This window comes from Onthophagus taurus, unplaced genomic scaffold (assembly GCF_036711975.1).
Source record: "Onthophagus taurus isolate NC unplaced genomic scaffold, IU_Otau_3.0 ScKx7SY_16, whole genome shotgun sequence".
Lineage (NCBI taxonomy): Eukaryota > Metazoa > Arthropoda > Insecta > Coleoptera > Scarabaeidae > Onthophagus > Onthophagus taurus.
This window is the reverse complement of record NW_027248941.1, coordinates 881,958-898,589: the sequence shown is the minus strand read 5'-3', so window position 1 is coordinate 898,589 and position 16,632 is coordinate 881,958. Positions and strand designations below refer to the sequence as shown.

The 16,632-nt window shown below is 28.6% G+C and overlaps 2 protein-coding genes across 2 annotated transcripts; one reads left to right on the top strand and one right to left on the bottom strand.

Annotated features, from left to right (window-relative positions):
- Window positions 1-2,441: 2,441 nt before the first annotated feature.
- LOC111415338 (Meckel syndrome, type 1) lies at window positions 2,442-7,903 on the bottom strand. Its single transcript, XM_023046960.2, has 6 exons — window positions 7,672-7,903; window positions 7,295-7,541; window positions 7,065-7,240; window positions 6,783-7,008; window positions 6,196-6,729; window positions 2,442-2,722 (listed from the first exon to the last, which is right to left on the bottom strand). The coding sequence occupies exons 1-6, from the start codon at window positions 7,767-7,769 to the stop codon at window positions 2,474-2,476; spliced, it is 1,530 nt and encodes a 509-aa protein (XP_022902728.1). The 5' UTR covers window positions 7,770-7,903; the 3' UTR covers window positions 2,442-2,473.
- Window positions 7,713-16,583, top strand: LOC111415340 (rhomboid-related protein 2). The gene is made up of 6 exons (XM_023046962.2): window positions 7,713-7,887; window positions 8,027-8,093; window positions 8,149-8,354; window positions 15,606-15,884; window positions 15,935-16,148; window positions 16,201-16,583. Coding segments are annotated over exons 1-6 (1,083 nt in total). The 5' UTR covers window positions 7,713-7,885; the 3' UTR covers window positions 16,516-16,583.
- Window positions 16,584-16,632: the final 49 nt, after the last annotated feature.

The following is a 16,632-nucleotide window of genomic DNA, read 5'->3' as shown; positions in this document are numbered from 1 at the left end:
AAATTTGATGTTTGAACATGAAGTAACTGTCAAAATTGACATTTCAACACCAAATTATAACATTTATTTGTCAAACAACGGTTATTTTGTTAATTTTGACATTTTAATGTCATCTAACAATCAAATTTGATGTTAATTTTTCCGTTGTCGTAATTTAGATAGTAAATTTGACGTTTCAACATGAAGTAACTGTCAAATTTGACATTTCAATTCTAAATTATAACAGTTATTTGTCAAACAACGCTCATTTTGTTACTTTTGACATTTTAATGTCATCTGCCAATCGAATTTGATGTTAATTTTCCCGTTTTCGTCATTTAGATAGTAAATTTGACATTTCAACACTAACTTATAATATTTATTTGTCAAACAACGCTTATTTTGTTAATTTAGACATTTTAATGTCATCTGCCAATCGAATTTGATATCAATTTTCCCATTTTCGTCATTTAGATAGTAAATTTGACGTTTCAACATGAACTAACTGTCAGAATTGACGTTTCAACAATAAATTATAACATTTATTTGTCAAACAAAGCTTAGTTTGTTAATTTTGACCTTTTAATGTCATCTAACAATCGAATTTGATGTTAATTTTCCCATTTTCGTCATTGAGATAGTAAATTTGACGTTTCAACATGAAGTAACTGTCAAATTTGACATTTCAACACTAAATTATAACATTTATTTGTCAAACAACGCTCATTTTGTTACTTTTGACATTTTAATGTCATCTGCCAATCGAATTTGATGTTAATTTTCCCGTTTTCGTCATTTAGATAGTAAATTTGACATTTCAACACTAACTTATAATATTTATTTGTCAAACAACGCTTATTTTGTTAATTTAGACATTTTAATGTCATCTGCCAATCGAATTTGATATCAATTTTCCCATTTTCGTCATTTAGATAGTAAATTTGACGTTTCAACATGAAGTAACTGTCAAAATTGACATTTCAACACCAAATTATAAGATTTATTTATCAAACAACGCTTATTTTGTTAATTTAGACATTTTAATGTCATCTAACAGTCGAATTTGATGTTAATTTTCCCGTTTTCGTCATTTAGATAGTAAATTTGACGTTTCAACATAAAGTAACTGTCAAATTTGACGTTTTAACATTAATTATTGACGTTTATATGTCAAATATGAAGTTTGCGCTGTCAAAAAAACATTTAGGATGTAAACTGCAAGTATATTTGCGTTCACTTCTGTGCTAATTTCTCAATTAAAGTTGATGAAGCACATTTTACTTAATAATTCTCGAAATAATTTTTGAATCCCAAAATAAACCCGGACGTGTATCGATCGAAACCGAGTTTGAAGAGGATAGAATTTCTCGACCCGACGAAACACATCCCCATAAATTATTATTGCAAATTTTCCTTTCGATAATTTAAGCTCCAGTTTCGATCCGTCCCCGTTTTTATTTATTATTTTTCTTAGATCTTTTTCGACCTACTAATTTCTGTGGAGAAAGTTGTTCCCCTTCAATTTAGTTTCTTTCGTTAAATCGTTTTAATAACAATTAATTAAAACGCACTTAATGTGTTAATAATAACAAATAAAAGTTAAAAACAAAAAAAAATTGTTGCATTAACCGAAAAAAATAAGATAAAGGACTATTTTTGCTTCAAAACAAAGCGAAATTCTTTAAAACGAGATGGATACATCCCCTTTAAAGAGGTTTTTGCCACGGGAGTCTTCACAAAAAGCTACTTTAGGTTCCTTTCTCATTTTTTTTTTCTTTTTTTGATTCAATTTTTCCAAAAAAAAATTAAATTGAATCAAAAAATACCCCAATTTCTTCCCTAAAACATAATTAAATTAAAAAAATTAATTTTTAAACAAAAAAAAATTAAATTTGTTTTATATATTAAATAAAATAAAAAATGTTTTATTAACCAAATAATTACGCATATGTCAATGACACGACTCGATTCAACTTGATTCAATGAGAATCGGTTTGAAAGAAAAACGTGGCAACGTCGCTCCCAAGGCCAAGACACCGCGAGGATTAGAACGCGTTTAGATCGGATTTATCTGGCAACCACGCGTTTCGGAGAGGTTATGTTCAAAAAAAAATAATAATAATTAACTCGAATTAATCAAATTTTTTTCAAAAATTACTTTAAGATGCAAAAAAAATGTTTTAGAACAAAATTTGCGAATTAATTCGACCTAAAAGCACCGAAAATCGACGAGAAACGAGGCAAAACGAAAACGCCCGATTTAAAAGCGAAACGACCCGAATCAATCCAATCTTAATTCGTAACGTTTTAATAATATCGATCATTGCCGAGTTCTTACGAGCGGTGTTGCCAAGTTTTTTTTTTATGAAGTTTTAATAAATATTGTTTTATTAATTACTAATTAATTATTTTAGTAGGGAAAGAAATTGGGTTATTAAATTTAAAAAAATTAATAAATAAAATTTACCTCAAATTATTTTTTTTCTTTATTAATTCAAGTAAAAATCTTTTCTCGCGCCTCCAACATGTTCCTTCGCGCCTCTTTAAACGCTTTGAGAACTTCGCGGACGGTTTTCGCTAATCCCCCGTTTAATTTGCTCGAAATGAGGCGTTCGCGTCTACTTCCGGTGCGATTTTCGTCGTCGGTTTCCATGAAAACGCGCGATTGTTCGATGATGTTGAACTTGATTTCGATTGAACCCGAACTTAACGTTGTCGTGCCTTGTTTATTTAAAACAACATCCTAAAAATTAAAAAAATTTATTAATTAAAAACTTTTTTTTTTTTAAATATAAGTTTAAAATTATTTCTATTCGATTCTAAATTAAAAACCATGATTTTTAAGTCCAAACACCACCGATTTATTTTGAATAGTTTCGGAGAAAACCTCACTTTTATAATTCAAAATGGCCGCCTGTCAATTTGACGTTTCACTGTTATTAAACGACACATCATGACGTTTTAATCAAAACCAATCATCAAATGTAACGTTTCAATTTAAATTAGCTGTCAAAAGTGACATTTCGACATTAATTTTTAATTTAAAATAATTTTTTTTAAAATATAAGTTTAAAACTGTTTCTATTCGATTTTAAATTAAAATCGATGATTTTTAAGCCCAAACACCACCGATTTATTTTGAATAGTTTCGGAGATATCCTCACTTTTATAATTCAAAATGGCCGCCTGTCAAAGTGACAATTTAACTTTTCTGACTTATTTTTTATCGTAAATATGTCATGTTGGGTGTCATTTCGAACAATTAGAGGACGATCTTTACGAATTTATTGTTAATTTTGATTAAAATTATAACCTTAAAAAGTGAGGTTATCATTGTTTTTTAAATAAAACCTTAAAATTGTTTCTATTCGATTCTAAATTAAAAACCATGATTTTTAAGTCCAAACACCACCGATTTATTTTGAATAGTTTCGGAGATAACCTCACTTTTATAATTCAAAATGGCCGCCTGTCAATTTGACGTTTCAATGTTATTAAACGACACATCATGACGTTTTAATCAAAACCAATCATCAAATGTAACGTTTCAATTTAAATTAGCTGTCAAAAGTGACATTTCGACATTAATTTTTAACGTAAAAATAATTTTTTTAAAATATAAGTTTAAAACTGTCGCTATTCGATTCTAAATTAAAATCGATGATTTTTAAGTCCAAACACCACCGATTTATTTTGAATAGTTTCGGAGATAACCTCACTTTTATAATTCAAAATGGCCGCCTGTCAAAGTGACAATTTAATTTTCCTGATTTATTTTTTATCGTAAATACGTCATGTTGGGTGTCATTTCGAACAATTAGAGGACGATCTTTACGAATTTATTGTTAATTTTGATTAACATTATAACCTTAAAAAGTGAGGTTATCATTGTTTTTTAAATACAACCTTAAAATTGTTTCTATTCGATTCTAAATTAAAAACGATGATTTTTAAGTCCAAACACCACCGATTTATTTTGAATAGTTTCGGAGATAACCTCACTTTTATAATTCAAAATGGCCGCCTGTCAATTTGACGTTTCACTGTTATTAAACGACACATCATGACGTTTTAATCAAAACCAATCATCAAATGTAACGTTTCAATTTAAATTAGCTGTCAAAAGTGACATTTCGACATTAATTTTTAACGTAAACATCATTTTTTTAAAATATAAGTTTAAAACTGTCGCTATTCGATTCTAAATTAAAATCGATGATTTTTAAGTCCAAACACCACCGATTTATTTTGAATAGTTTCGGAGATAACCTCACTTTTATAATTCAAAATGGCCGCCTGTCAAAGTGACAATTTAATTTTTCTGATTTATTTTTTATCGTAAATACGTCATGTTGGGTGTCATTTCGAACAATTAGAATACGATCTTTACCAATTTATTGTTAATTTTGATTAAAATTATAACCTTAAAAAGTGAGGTTATCATTGTTTTTTAAATACAACCTTAAAATTGTTTCTATTCGATTCTACATTAAAAACGATGATTTTTAAGTCCAAACACCACCGATTTATTTTGAATAGTTTCGGAGATAACCTCACTTTTATAATTCAAGATGGCCGCCTGTCAATTGGAAATTTTAATTTTAATTAAATAAATTGTATTGGAAATTAAAAACGATGACTTACAACTTCAAACACCACCATTTTGATTTTATAAATTATAAATCAAAATGGCCGCCTGTCAAAGTGACAATTTAATTTTCTTGATTTATTTTTTATCGTAAATACGTCATGTTGGGTGTCATTTCGAACAATTAGAGGACGATCTTTACGAATTTATTGTTAATTTTGATTAAAATTATAACCTTAAAAAGTGAGGTTAATATTATTTTTTAAATACAAGTTTAAAATTGTATCTATTCGATTCCAAATTAAAAAATATGATTTTTTTCCCCTAATTTATTATAAATAATTTCAGAGATAACCTCACTTTTATAAATCAAAATGGCCGCCTGTCAAAGTGACAATTTAATTTTCCTGATTTATTTTTTATCGTAAATACGCCATGTTGGGTGTCATTTCGAACAATTAGAGGACGATCTTTACGAATTTATTGTTAATTTTGATTAAAATTATAACCTTAAAAAGTGAGGTTAATATTATTTTTTAAATACAAGTTTAAAATTGTTTCTATTCGATTCCAAATTAAAAAAGATGATTTTTTTCCCCCAATTTATTATAAATAATTTCAGAGATAACCTCACTTTTATAAATCAAAATGGCCGCCTGTCAAAGTGACAATTTAATTTTTCTGATTTATTTTTTATCGTAAATACGCCATGTTGGGTGTCATTTCGAACAATTAGAGGACGATCTTTACGAATTTATTGTTAATTTTGATTAAAATTATAACCTTAAAAAGTGAGGTTAATATTGTTTTTTAAATACAAGTTTAAAATTGTTTCTATTCGATTCTAAATTAAAAAAATATGATTTTTTTCCCCCAATTTATTACAAATAATTTCAGAGATAACGTCACATTTATAAATCAAAATGGCCGCCTGTCAAAGTGACAATTTAATTTTCCTGATTTATTTTTTATCGTAAATACGTCATGTTGGGTGTCATTTCGAACAATTAGAGGACGATCTTTACAAATTTATTGTTAATTTTGATTAAAATTATAACCTTAAAAAGTGAGGTTAATATTGTTTTTTAAATAGAAGTTTAAAATTGTTTCTATTCGATTCTAAATTAAAAAAATATGATTTTTTTCCCCCAATTTATTACAAATAATTTCAGAGATAACCTCACTTTTATAAATCAAAATGGCCGCCTGTCAAAGTGACAATTTAATTTTTCTGATTTATTTTTTATCGTAAATACGTCATGTTGGGTGTCATTTCGAACAATTAGAGGACGATCTTTACGAATTTATTGTTAATTTTGATTAAAATTATAACCTTAAAAAGTGAGGTTAATATTGTTTTTTAAATACAAGTTTAAAATTGTTTCTATTCGATTAAAAATTAAAAAATATGATTTTTTCCCCCAATTTATTATAAATAATTTCAGAGATAACCTCACTTTTATAAATCAAAATGGCCGCCTGTCAAAGTGACAATTTAATTTTTTCCGATTTATTTTTCAACGTAAATACGTCATGTTGGGTGTCATTTCGAACAATTCGAGGTCGATCTTTACGAATTTATCGTTAATTTTGATTTATCTTAATAAATTAATAAAAAAAATTCTTACTTGATGCGATTTCGGCATAGAAAACCAAGTAATATCGTCGTAACTCATAAAATCGCCGATAAAAAATCGGCGGAGTTCGTTTGAAATATTATCTGGGCGAATTCGAAGGCATTCCAACCGTTTTTCGTAGCTTCCAGGTAAAATTGGAAGTTTTAAGTACGAGATACCCTCGATTCTAAACCGATTAAAAGTGTCTTTTGAGATAATTTCGAAATAAATAAACGGGGTATCTAAAATTTTTTTCGTTAAGTTTAAATCAACGCTTAGAATAACCTCGAAAATTGCTCCAAAATAAAATTTTCCATCAACGTTTCTTCTCGTACAAGCTTGAGTGGTGCCTTTGAGTTGATTTTGGTCGAAACACGACCAATTTAGGGGCAAATCAACGAAGTATTGAACATAAACGTTGTTATACTCGAAATTTTCCCCTGATTTTATCTCAAGGAACAAATAATAATTTAATTTTTCACTCGGTGGGGTTAAAAAATCATTTGATATGGATAGTTGGTTAATTTTTTTCTCATATTTTGATATCTAAAATTAAAAATTAATTAAAATCATTGATTAAGATATTTTAATCAAATTACTTTATCTAAAATATCATTTTCCAAATCATTTTCGCGATCGTTAACGAAATGGGACGCATTTTCGATGGTGTATTCATAAATTTTCGTTATATCACTGGTTATTGTCAATTTGTATGGTTCGAAGATGTTAAAATCGGGATAAATTGTTAATAATCTCCTTTTTGGGAAATATTTAATTGTTGCTAAGATGTATTCGTGTTTAATCCAAGTGTTTTCGATGTATTCCCTAAAAAATTAATTAAATAATGAATTAATTAATTAATTGGAGTTAATTTGATTTACCCAAAATCACCCATGATATACATAACCTCGTATTTGTTGTCAATAAATGGGTTTAATGAGGATTTTAAGAGATTTTTTGTGTACTCGCATTTATTTTTTAATTCTACATCGTTTTCAGGGGGCAAATTCTCCATTTTTTTGGATAATTCGCTGGTAAATTGCGAATTATGCACATTCTACAACAAAAATTTTATTATGTATCATATTAAGATAAAATTTTTGATTTAAACCTCTTCCTGTTGGGAATAATCATCCTCATCAACATAGCTGTATAAAAATTTCTTGATTTCGGGTCGCTTTTTAATCTCTTCGTGGTATTTCTTATCCAAATCGGTCAAACAATTTTTTTCATCCCCATAAAACTTTTTTTCCCATTTTCCGAATTTTTTCTCCTGCCACTTCACCGTTAAATCCTCCAAATCGGCTTTTTCACCATCCTCGATGATATTTTCGTTCAATATTTCCTTCAATTTAACTCTAATCACAAAAAAGAAATAATTTTAAATCGAAAAATCGAATCAATCGAACTACACTTAACACCTGTCATTCGAAATTTTTGAGGTAACCAAGAATTTTGTTTAAAAAACGATGATTAATACTCAATTACCTTATAATTAGTTCCGAAACGTTATCTTTACACCGGAAATTCCCTGTGGTCATATTAATCATGTTATTTCGCATTATTTTTTTAATGACACATAACATAAAAACGTCGATAACAACAATGAAGTTAGCTATATAAAAAAAAAATTGACTTTCGAGAGTTTTGACAAGTTTAACTGTCACGGTTTTGAGGTTAACTCCGATTTCGATGATTTGTAATGTAAGTTTGAATTAAATTAAGTATTATCTTATCTCTAAATTAAAAAAAAAGGATTATCTGTTTAGTTTAAGCCATAAATTTGTATCGACACGCCGATTTTTGTCATTTCGCTTAATCGTTTCGTTTTTACAATGCCTAGGGCCAGGAGCGACTCCCTTAGCATCCCTTTACAAACTCCGGGACATTTGAAGGAACTTTTCGATCGGGTACGTTTTTAATTTATCCATTTGATTAATTAATTTGATTAATTTCGTTAAACAGGTTGATCAAGATAAAGATGGTTACGTTTGTTACCGAGAACTCTATGAATTCCTTCAAAGTAATGAAGAAGGGATCCCAAGGCACGTTATACGTAGGATACACGAAAACGCCGATCGAAACGACGATGGGAAACTGGATTGCCAAGAATTTATTCATATGGTTATGGATCCGGAAAATAAATACATTTTCGGACAATATTTTAATATGTACGTAGGTTTAATAACCTTATAAAAGGATTTAAAATCTAATTCGCACTTCTTATCAGTAATGAGTAACCCCCGCCTTGGTTAAACATTAAACATTGATAGCGAAAGTGAGGTTATATTTTGAGATAATTTAAAAATAATTTTTTTTCTAAGTAATCCTTGATAAGTAAATTATAATCATCATTTATGTCGCTTAAAAATCGACAATTTTTTTAAATTAATTAATTATTACTATTAGAAGATTAAATGCTTCTAGTAAAAGACTAAAAACTGCTTGGAAAAAGGAAATATTGTTTCAAAAAGATACCTACTGCTTCTAAAATGCTAGATATTGCAGAAAAAGACCACAACTTACTTGGAAATAATACCTATTGCTTTCAAAGACCTTAATATTTGTTTGGAAAAGAGATATGCTTTCCAAAAAGCTACCTAATGCTGCCAGAATGCTAAATACTACTGTAAAAGAAGAGATATGCTCTCTAAAAAAGGTACCTACTGCTTCCAAAATGCTAGATACTGGTGGAAAAGATTACATTCTGCTTGGAGAAGACTAGATAATGCTAACAAACTGATTGGAAAGACGAGATACTGCTTCCATAAGACAACTTACTGCTTTCAGAGTGCTATATACTAATAGAAAAGATTAGGACCTGCTTGGAAAGACAAGATACTGTTTCCAAAAGACTATTAACTACTTTCAGAATGCTCAATATTGTTGGAAAGACTACTAATTGCTTGTTTTTTGAAAGAGTTTCGACGCACGGCTAAGAAAAAAACGTTCAGGTGTTAACGTCAACTTTAATTTTATTATTATATTCGTAATCTTTATAAAATAACCGTTAAAATGAGTCCAAACATGACACACTTATCTCAAAAAACAAAAAAGTTAGACTAAAAAACATTAAACGCGAAGTTAGCAACAATGAATATAGCAATTTAATTTTTAAATATTAATACCAACCTTAATTTTTGTTTTTTTTTTTATTATATTTTTGTTTTTCTGATAAATTTTAAGACATTTTATAAAAATTAAGAATGTCAAAATGACGTTGACATTTCAAACCGGAAATTTACCATAACTTCATTAATATTAAAGATAAATATGTCGTGTTTGTACTTATTTTAAAGGATTATTAATGAAGATTACAAATATGTCAAAATTGAGGTTGGCATTTTAAACCTGCAGTTAGTTATCTTATAATAGTCAAATGGACAACTTCATGGTGTTCTTTCATGATGTATTTTATATTAAAAAACCTTTAAAATGAGTCCAAACATGACGCACTTATCTCAAAAAGCAAAAAAGTTATACTAAAAACCACTAAACGCGAAGTTAGCAACAATGAAGTTAGAAATTTAATTTTTAAATTTTAATACCAACCTTAATTTTTGATTTTTTTTTATTATATTTTTGTTTTCGTGATAAATTTTGAGACATTTTATAAAAATTAAGAATATGTCAAAATGACGTTGACATTTCAAACCGGAAGTGTACCATAACTTCGTTAATATTGAAGATAAATATGTCGTGTTTGTACTTATTTTAAAGGATTTTTAATGAAGATTACAAATATGTCAAAATTGAGGTTGACATTTTAAACTGGAATGTTTCTAGTTCTCGGTCTAGTGTTAGCTCTAGTCACTGAATTAAAATAAAACTAGAACTAACACTAGACGTGGAAATATTCGGGTTTAGCCGTGCGCCTAAAAATAATTTTAGTGTTTTTTGAAAAGAACTTTCAGGTATTAATCTTAAATTTAATTTTATTATTATATTCGTAATCTTTATTAAAAAACCTTTAAAATGAGTCCAAACATGACGCACTTATCTCAAAAAACAAAAAAGTTATACTAAAAAAACGCTAAACGCGAAGTTAGCAACAATGAAGTTAGAAATTTAATTTTTAAATATTAATACCAACCTTAATTTTTGTTTTTTTTTTTATTATACAGTGTGTCCCCGGATAGGTGAAACGATTCTTATAAAATGTAAATTTTTTTCGATATTAACTGTCATCTTTTGGGGTTCAGGCCTGCTTGATTAAAGACTAATTTTAAACATATTTTCAAATTTTAAAAAACAAGTGAGTGTTGATACTGAAGCTAAAATTTCTTGTGTGTCAGGTAAAGTACCTTTTCTGTTTACAGTATGGTAAAATGTTACTAAGAAATTTTATTCAGAATGAAAAGTTATGGCCATATGCAAATTTTCATCAGGCTACTTTGATAAAACCTATTGTTTATTATTTTCGTCAATAGTACCTTATTACGACTTTTTGTTTTGAGATTCAGATTATTAGGGAGAAATAAACAAACCGTTCTGAAAATGTTCACAAGAAATTAAGTGTGTGTTCGTCCACAAAGGAAAACAGTTGATCATAGTTAATCAGTTTCATCATAATTTTTTTTTCTTAGAGTGAATACTTCCTGCTGTAAGAAATCTTTTGATTAAACGCCAACAAGTACTTCTTTTAATTGCAGTATTTGGAAATTTTTCACAAAATAAAGCAATAATCGGTTTTTTCCCGGTTCCATAACACTGAATCACGTAAACTTTTTCCTGTAATGTTAACATTCTGTTTAAAAAACACTTTAAGTTTACTAAATTACAGTTTGAGAGATTAACAGTGACAGGAAAGCAATTTTGTTTTTCCATGGCAGTCTTTGTTAGAAATAAAATTGTTTGATATGGATTTTTTCAAAGTAGGCCGATCAATCCGAAAATTTGCATATGCCCATAGTTTTTCATTCTGAACAAAACTTCTTAGTAACACTTTCACGTACTGTAAACAGAAAAGGTACTTTACCTGCCACAAAAAGAGTTTTTCTTTCACTATCAAGGCTCACTTGTTTTTTAATAATTGATAATATGTTCAAAATTAGTCGTTAATCAAGCAGGGCTAAACCCCAAAAGATGACAATTAATATCAAAAAAATTTTACCTTTTATAAGAGTCGTTTCACCTATCCGGGGACACACTGTATATTTGTTTTTCTGATAAATTTTAAGACATTTTATAAAAATTAAGAATGTCAAAATGACGTTGACATTTCAAACCGGAAGTTGTTTATATCTAGAGTAATATCGGAATTAAACGTATCATGTTTGGGCTCATTTTAAAGGATTTTTCACGACGATTACAAATATGTCAAAATTGACGTTGACATTTCTAACCGGAACTTGACCATAACTCCATTAATATTGAAGATAAATATGTCGTGTTTGTACTTATTTTAAAGGATTTTTAATGAAGATTACAAATATGTCGAAATTGAGGTTGACAGTTTAAATCTGAAGTTAATTATCGTATAATAGATAAATGGAAAACTTCATGGTGTTAAATGGGATGAAATTCTCCATATTTCTAAAAACTTTTTGAGAAATACTAAAAAGTTTAATTCAATTCAAGCAAACATATTTTAAAACTAATGTTTCATCTTCAGTACTTAGAATATTATACAAAATAATGAAAAAATGTTTTGTTAGTAGGTGGGGTTTAGGAATGGATCTAAATTTCTTTCAACTTAATTTACATACAAAAAATTATTTTAATAAAATCAAAATATTCAATATTTTAGTTAAATCTTGGAAGGTAACATATGATAAGGGTGTGACGTAAAAAACGTTTTTACGTCTTCAGACGCACGGCTAAACCCGATATTTTCTAGTTCCAGGTCTAGTGTTAGTTCCAGTTTTACACTAACACCATCACTAGAACTAGAATCATTCGGGTTTAGCCGTCTTAAGAGACGTGAGGCTAAATCCGAATGCTTCTAGTTCTGGGTCTTGTGTTAGTTCTAGTTTTGCATTAGAACTAACACAAGACCTAGAACTAGAATCATTCGGGTTTAGCCGTCTTGAGAGACGTGCGGCTAAACCCGAATGATTCTAGTGCTGGGTCTTGTGTTAGTTCTAGTTTTGCATTAGAACTAACACAAGACCTAGAACTAGAATCATTCGGGTTTAGCTGTCTTGAGAGACGTGCGGCCAAACCCTAATGATTCTAGTTCTACTGAATTAGTTTCAGAACATGTTTGCTTGAATTGAATTAAACTTTTTAGTATTTCTCAAAAAGTTTTTACTTTTACCTACATCATATTTTGTTATATTTAGAGAAATATGGAGAATTTCATCCCATTTAACACCATGAAGTTGTCCATTTGTCTATTATACGGTAATTAACTTCAGATTTAAACTGTCAACCTCAATTTCGACATATTTGTAATCTTCATTAAAAATCCTTTAAAATAAGTACAAACACGACATATTTATCTTCAATATTAATGAAGTTATGGTCAAGTTCCGGTTAGAAATGTCAACGTCAATTTTGACATATTTGTAATCGTCGTGAAAAATCTTTTAAAATGAGCCCAAACATGATACGTTTAATTCCAATATTACTCGAGATATAAGCAACTTCCGGTTTTATATATCAATGTCATTTTAATAAATATATAAAATGGCTTAAAATTTATCAGAAAAACAAAAATATAATAAAAAAAAACAAAAATTAAGGTTGGTATTAATATATAAAAATTAAATTGCTATCTTCATTGTTGCTAACTTCGCGTTTAATGTTTTTTAGTCTAACTTTTTTGTTTTTTGAGATAAGTGCGTCATGTTTGGACTCATTTTAAAGGTTTTTTAATATAAAATACATCATGAAAGAACACCATGAAGTTGTCCATTTGACTATTATATGATAACTAACTTCAGGTTTAAAATGACAACCTCAATTTTGACATATTTGTAATCTTCATTAAAAATCCTTTAAAATAAGTACAAACATGACATATTTATCTTTAATATTAATGAAGTTATGGTAAACTTCCGGTTTGAAATGTCAACGTCATTTTGACATATTCTTAATTTTTATAAAATATCTCAAAATTTATCACGAAAACAAAAATATAATAAAAAAAAATCAAAAATTAAGGTTGGTATTAATATTTAAAAATTAAATTTCTAACTTCATTGTTGCTAACTTCGCGTTTAGTGGTTTTTAGTATAACTTTTTTGCTTTTTGAGATAAATGCGTCATGTTTGGACTCATTTTAAAGGTTTTTTAATATAAAATACATCATGAAAGAACACCATGAAGTTGTCCATTTGACTATTATATGATAACTAACTTCAGGTTTAAAATGACAACCTCAATTTTGACATATTTGTAATCTTCATTAAAAATCCTTTAAAATAAGTACAAACACGACATATTTATCTTCAATATTAATGAAGTTATGGTAAACTTTCGGTTTGAAATGTCAACGTCATTTTGACATATTTGTAATCGTCGTGAAAAATCCTTTAAAATGAGCCCAAACATGATACGTTTAATTCCGATATTACTCTAGATATAAACAACTTCCGGTTTGAAATGTCAACGTCATTTTGACATTCTTAATTTTTATAAAATGTCTTAAAATTTATCAGAAAAACAAAAATATAATAAAAAAAAAAATCTAAATTAAGGTTGGTATTAATATTTAAAAATTAAATTGCTATATTCATTGTTGCTAACTTCGCGTTTAATGTTTTTTAGCCTAACTTTTTTGTTTTTTGAGATAAGTGTATCATGTTTGGACTCATTTTAACGGTTTTTTTATAAAGATTACGAATATAATAATAAAATTAACGTTGACGTTAACACCTGAAAGTTTTTTTCTTAACCGTGCGTCGAAACTCTTTCAAAAAACACCGAATATTTCTATGTCTAGTCTTAGTTCTAGTTTTAATTCAATAAAAATATGCAACACAGATCTCAATCAATAATCAGTTGTGAATAATCATCTCAATAATCTCAAGATATCGCTCAACAGAAGAATAGTTTCAGTAAATAGTCTTCAGCAGTGTTTTGGCAGTAGTATATAGTCTTCTGAAAGCATTAAATAGTATTTGCTAACAATATCTAGCTTTCTCCAAGCAATTAGTAGCCTTTCCAACAATATTTAGCATTCTGAAAGTAGTTAATAGTTTTTTGGAAACAGTATCTTGTCTTTCCAAGCGGATAATAGTTTCTCCCAGAGTTTTCCCAGGGTTTAGCCGTCTACGAGAATATTTATTATTAATATTACATTGATTGTAAATATTTAATGTTAGGGGAGTAATAGTTATTGTCTTGAAATTTAAAGAATTTGGCGGTATTTTAGTCCTTTCAATCATATTTAGAATTTTCAGTTAGATAAAATTTTTATTTATATTTTTCAGTTAAATTAAAATTTGATTTTATTATCTAACTGAAAATTCTAAATATAAGTAATAATATAAATTATTCTAGCATTGATTTAATATAAAATTATTTTAATTTAATTTTTATTTATATTTTTATAATTTAAATTGATAAAATCAAGTTAAACCCCCATTAACTTAATTTAACCAATATAAATTTAATAAATTCTCCTTATATATATTCATTAAATATTATTATATTATTACTTATATTTAGAATTTTCAGTTAGATAATAAACTTTAATAAGAAATACTAAAAATTCTATAGCCTCTATAAAATACTTTATAACAAGCTCTAATTTGAACAGACTAGGAGTTTAACTTGATTTCTAGCATTGATTTAATATAAAGAAACTAAATTTTGGAACTATTATCTCTATTTCATCTTACTCTTGAATAAGAATATCATTTTTCTTGTATTCATCACTTTGGATTTGAAGCAGAAATTAAGTTAATGGGGGTTTAACTTGATTTTATCAATTTAAATTAAATTAATTTATTTATAAATTACTTAAAAAGAGAGTTTTCAGTTAGATAATAAAATCAAATTTAAATTTAACTGAAAAATATAAATAAAAATTAAATTTGTGCTAATACACATTTTACCATAATGCCAATAATTATGAGTGTGAGTTCGGGGGACATTACCCCGGTATCGGTATGATCCGGCTAAACCCTAATGATTCTAGTTCTGGGTCTTGTGTTAGTTCTAGTTTTGCATTAGAACTAACACAAGACCTAGAACTAGAATCATTCGGGTTTAGCCGTCTTGAGAGACGTGCGGCTAAATCCGAATGCTTCTAGTTCTGGGTCTTGTGTTAGTTCTAGTTTTGCATTAGAACTAACACAAGAACTAGAATCATTCGGGTTTAGCCGTCTTGAGAGATGACGCACGGCTAAACTCAAATGTTGCTAGTTCTAGTTTTAAATGTAGGAGAATTAGCAATCATCAGAATAGGTATTGACCGGTTTAATAGGAATTCGTGTTTTTTCGAATTTTTCCTTAATTTTTTATCATTAAAGGTACATGAGATATCTTCTTCCACCATCGATTCATCAATCGGGACTTAAATCATCCACATCAATCGATGTGGCCGATGGGCGCTACGAAGAGCGTTACTCGTGTTGGCCCCCGAAAGTGTGCATGATCCTCATATCATTAATCGAGATTGTTTTTTTCACCGTCGATGCCGTCCAAGGCAACACCATGGCTCGGGGGCCGATGGCTACGGCACATATTTATAACCCCCATCGTAGACAAGAAGCATGGAGGTTTTTCACTTACATGTTTGTGCACGTTGGGTAAACAAGAATTCAATTTTAAAATTAAATCTAATCGGAATAATTTTTAGTCTCCTTCATTTATTGGTTAATCTCTTCGTTCAATTACTCCTTGGGGTCCCTTTGGAGATGGTTCATAAATGGTGGAGGGTTTTGATCGTTTATTTAGCGGGGGTTATTGCGGGTTCTTTAGGGACGAGTGTCACGGATCCTTCTGTTTGGTTAGCTGGAGCTAGCGGGGGGGTTTATGCCCTTATCACTGCTCATATTGCATCAATTATTATGGCGAGTTTTGATTTGATCTCTCATATTAATTAATTAATTCATTTTTTTGTAGAATTGGAAAGATATGACGTATCCTTTGGCTCAATTAGCGATATTCGTTGTTGTTATTTGTACGGATGTTGGAACAGCGATTTATAACCGTTATGTAGGCGACAAAAACGACGAGCACATCGGTTATGCCGCACATTTCTTCGGGGCCTTAGCCGGGTTATTAATTGGAATCACCGTGCTCAAGAATATCTCGGTGGAGAAGCACGAGAGAGTCTTAAAAATGATCGCGTACTCTTTATATTTGATTTTAATGTCCGCAGCGATTTCGGTCCATATCTTCAATCCAGCGAGATTCCCCGAACCCGATAAACGATAAATTTAAAACCATTTTTATATAACACATCCCTATAAAGTTTATTTTTCGAATTATATCTATTTAAATACTTTTTTTTATTGTTAAGAGGTATATAAGGAAGAACTACTTAAGTACAAA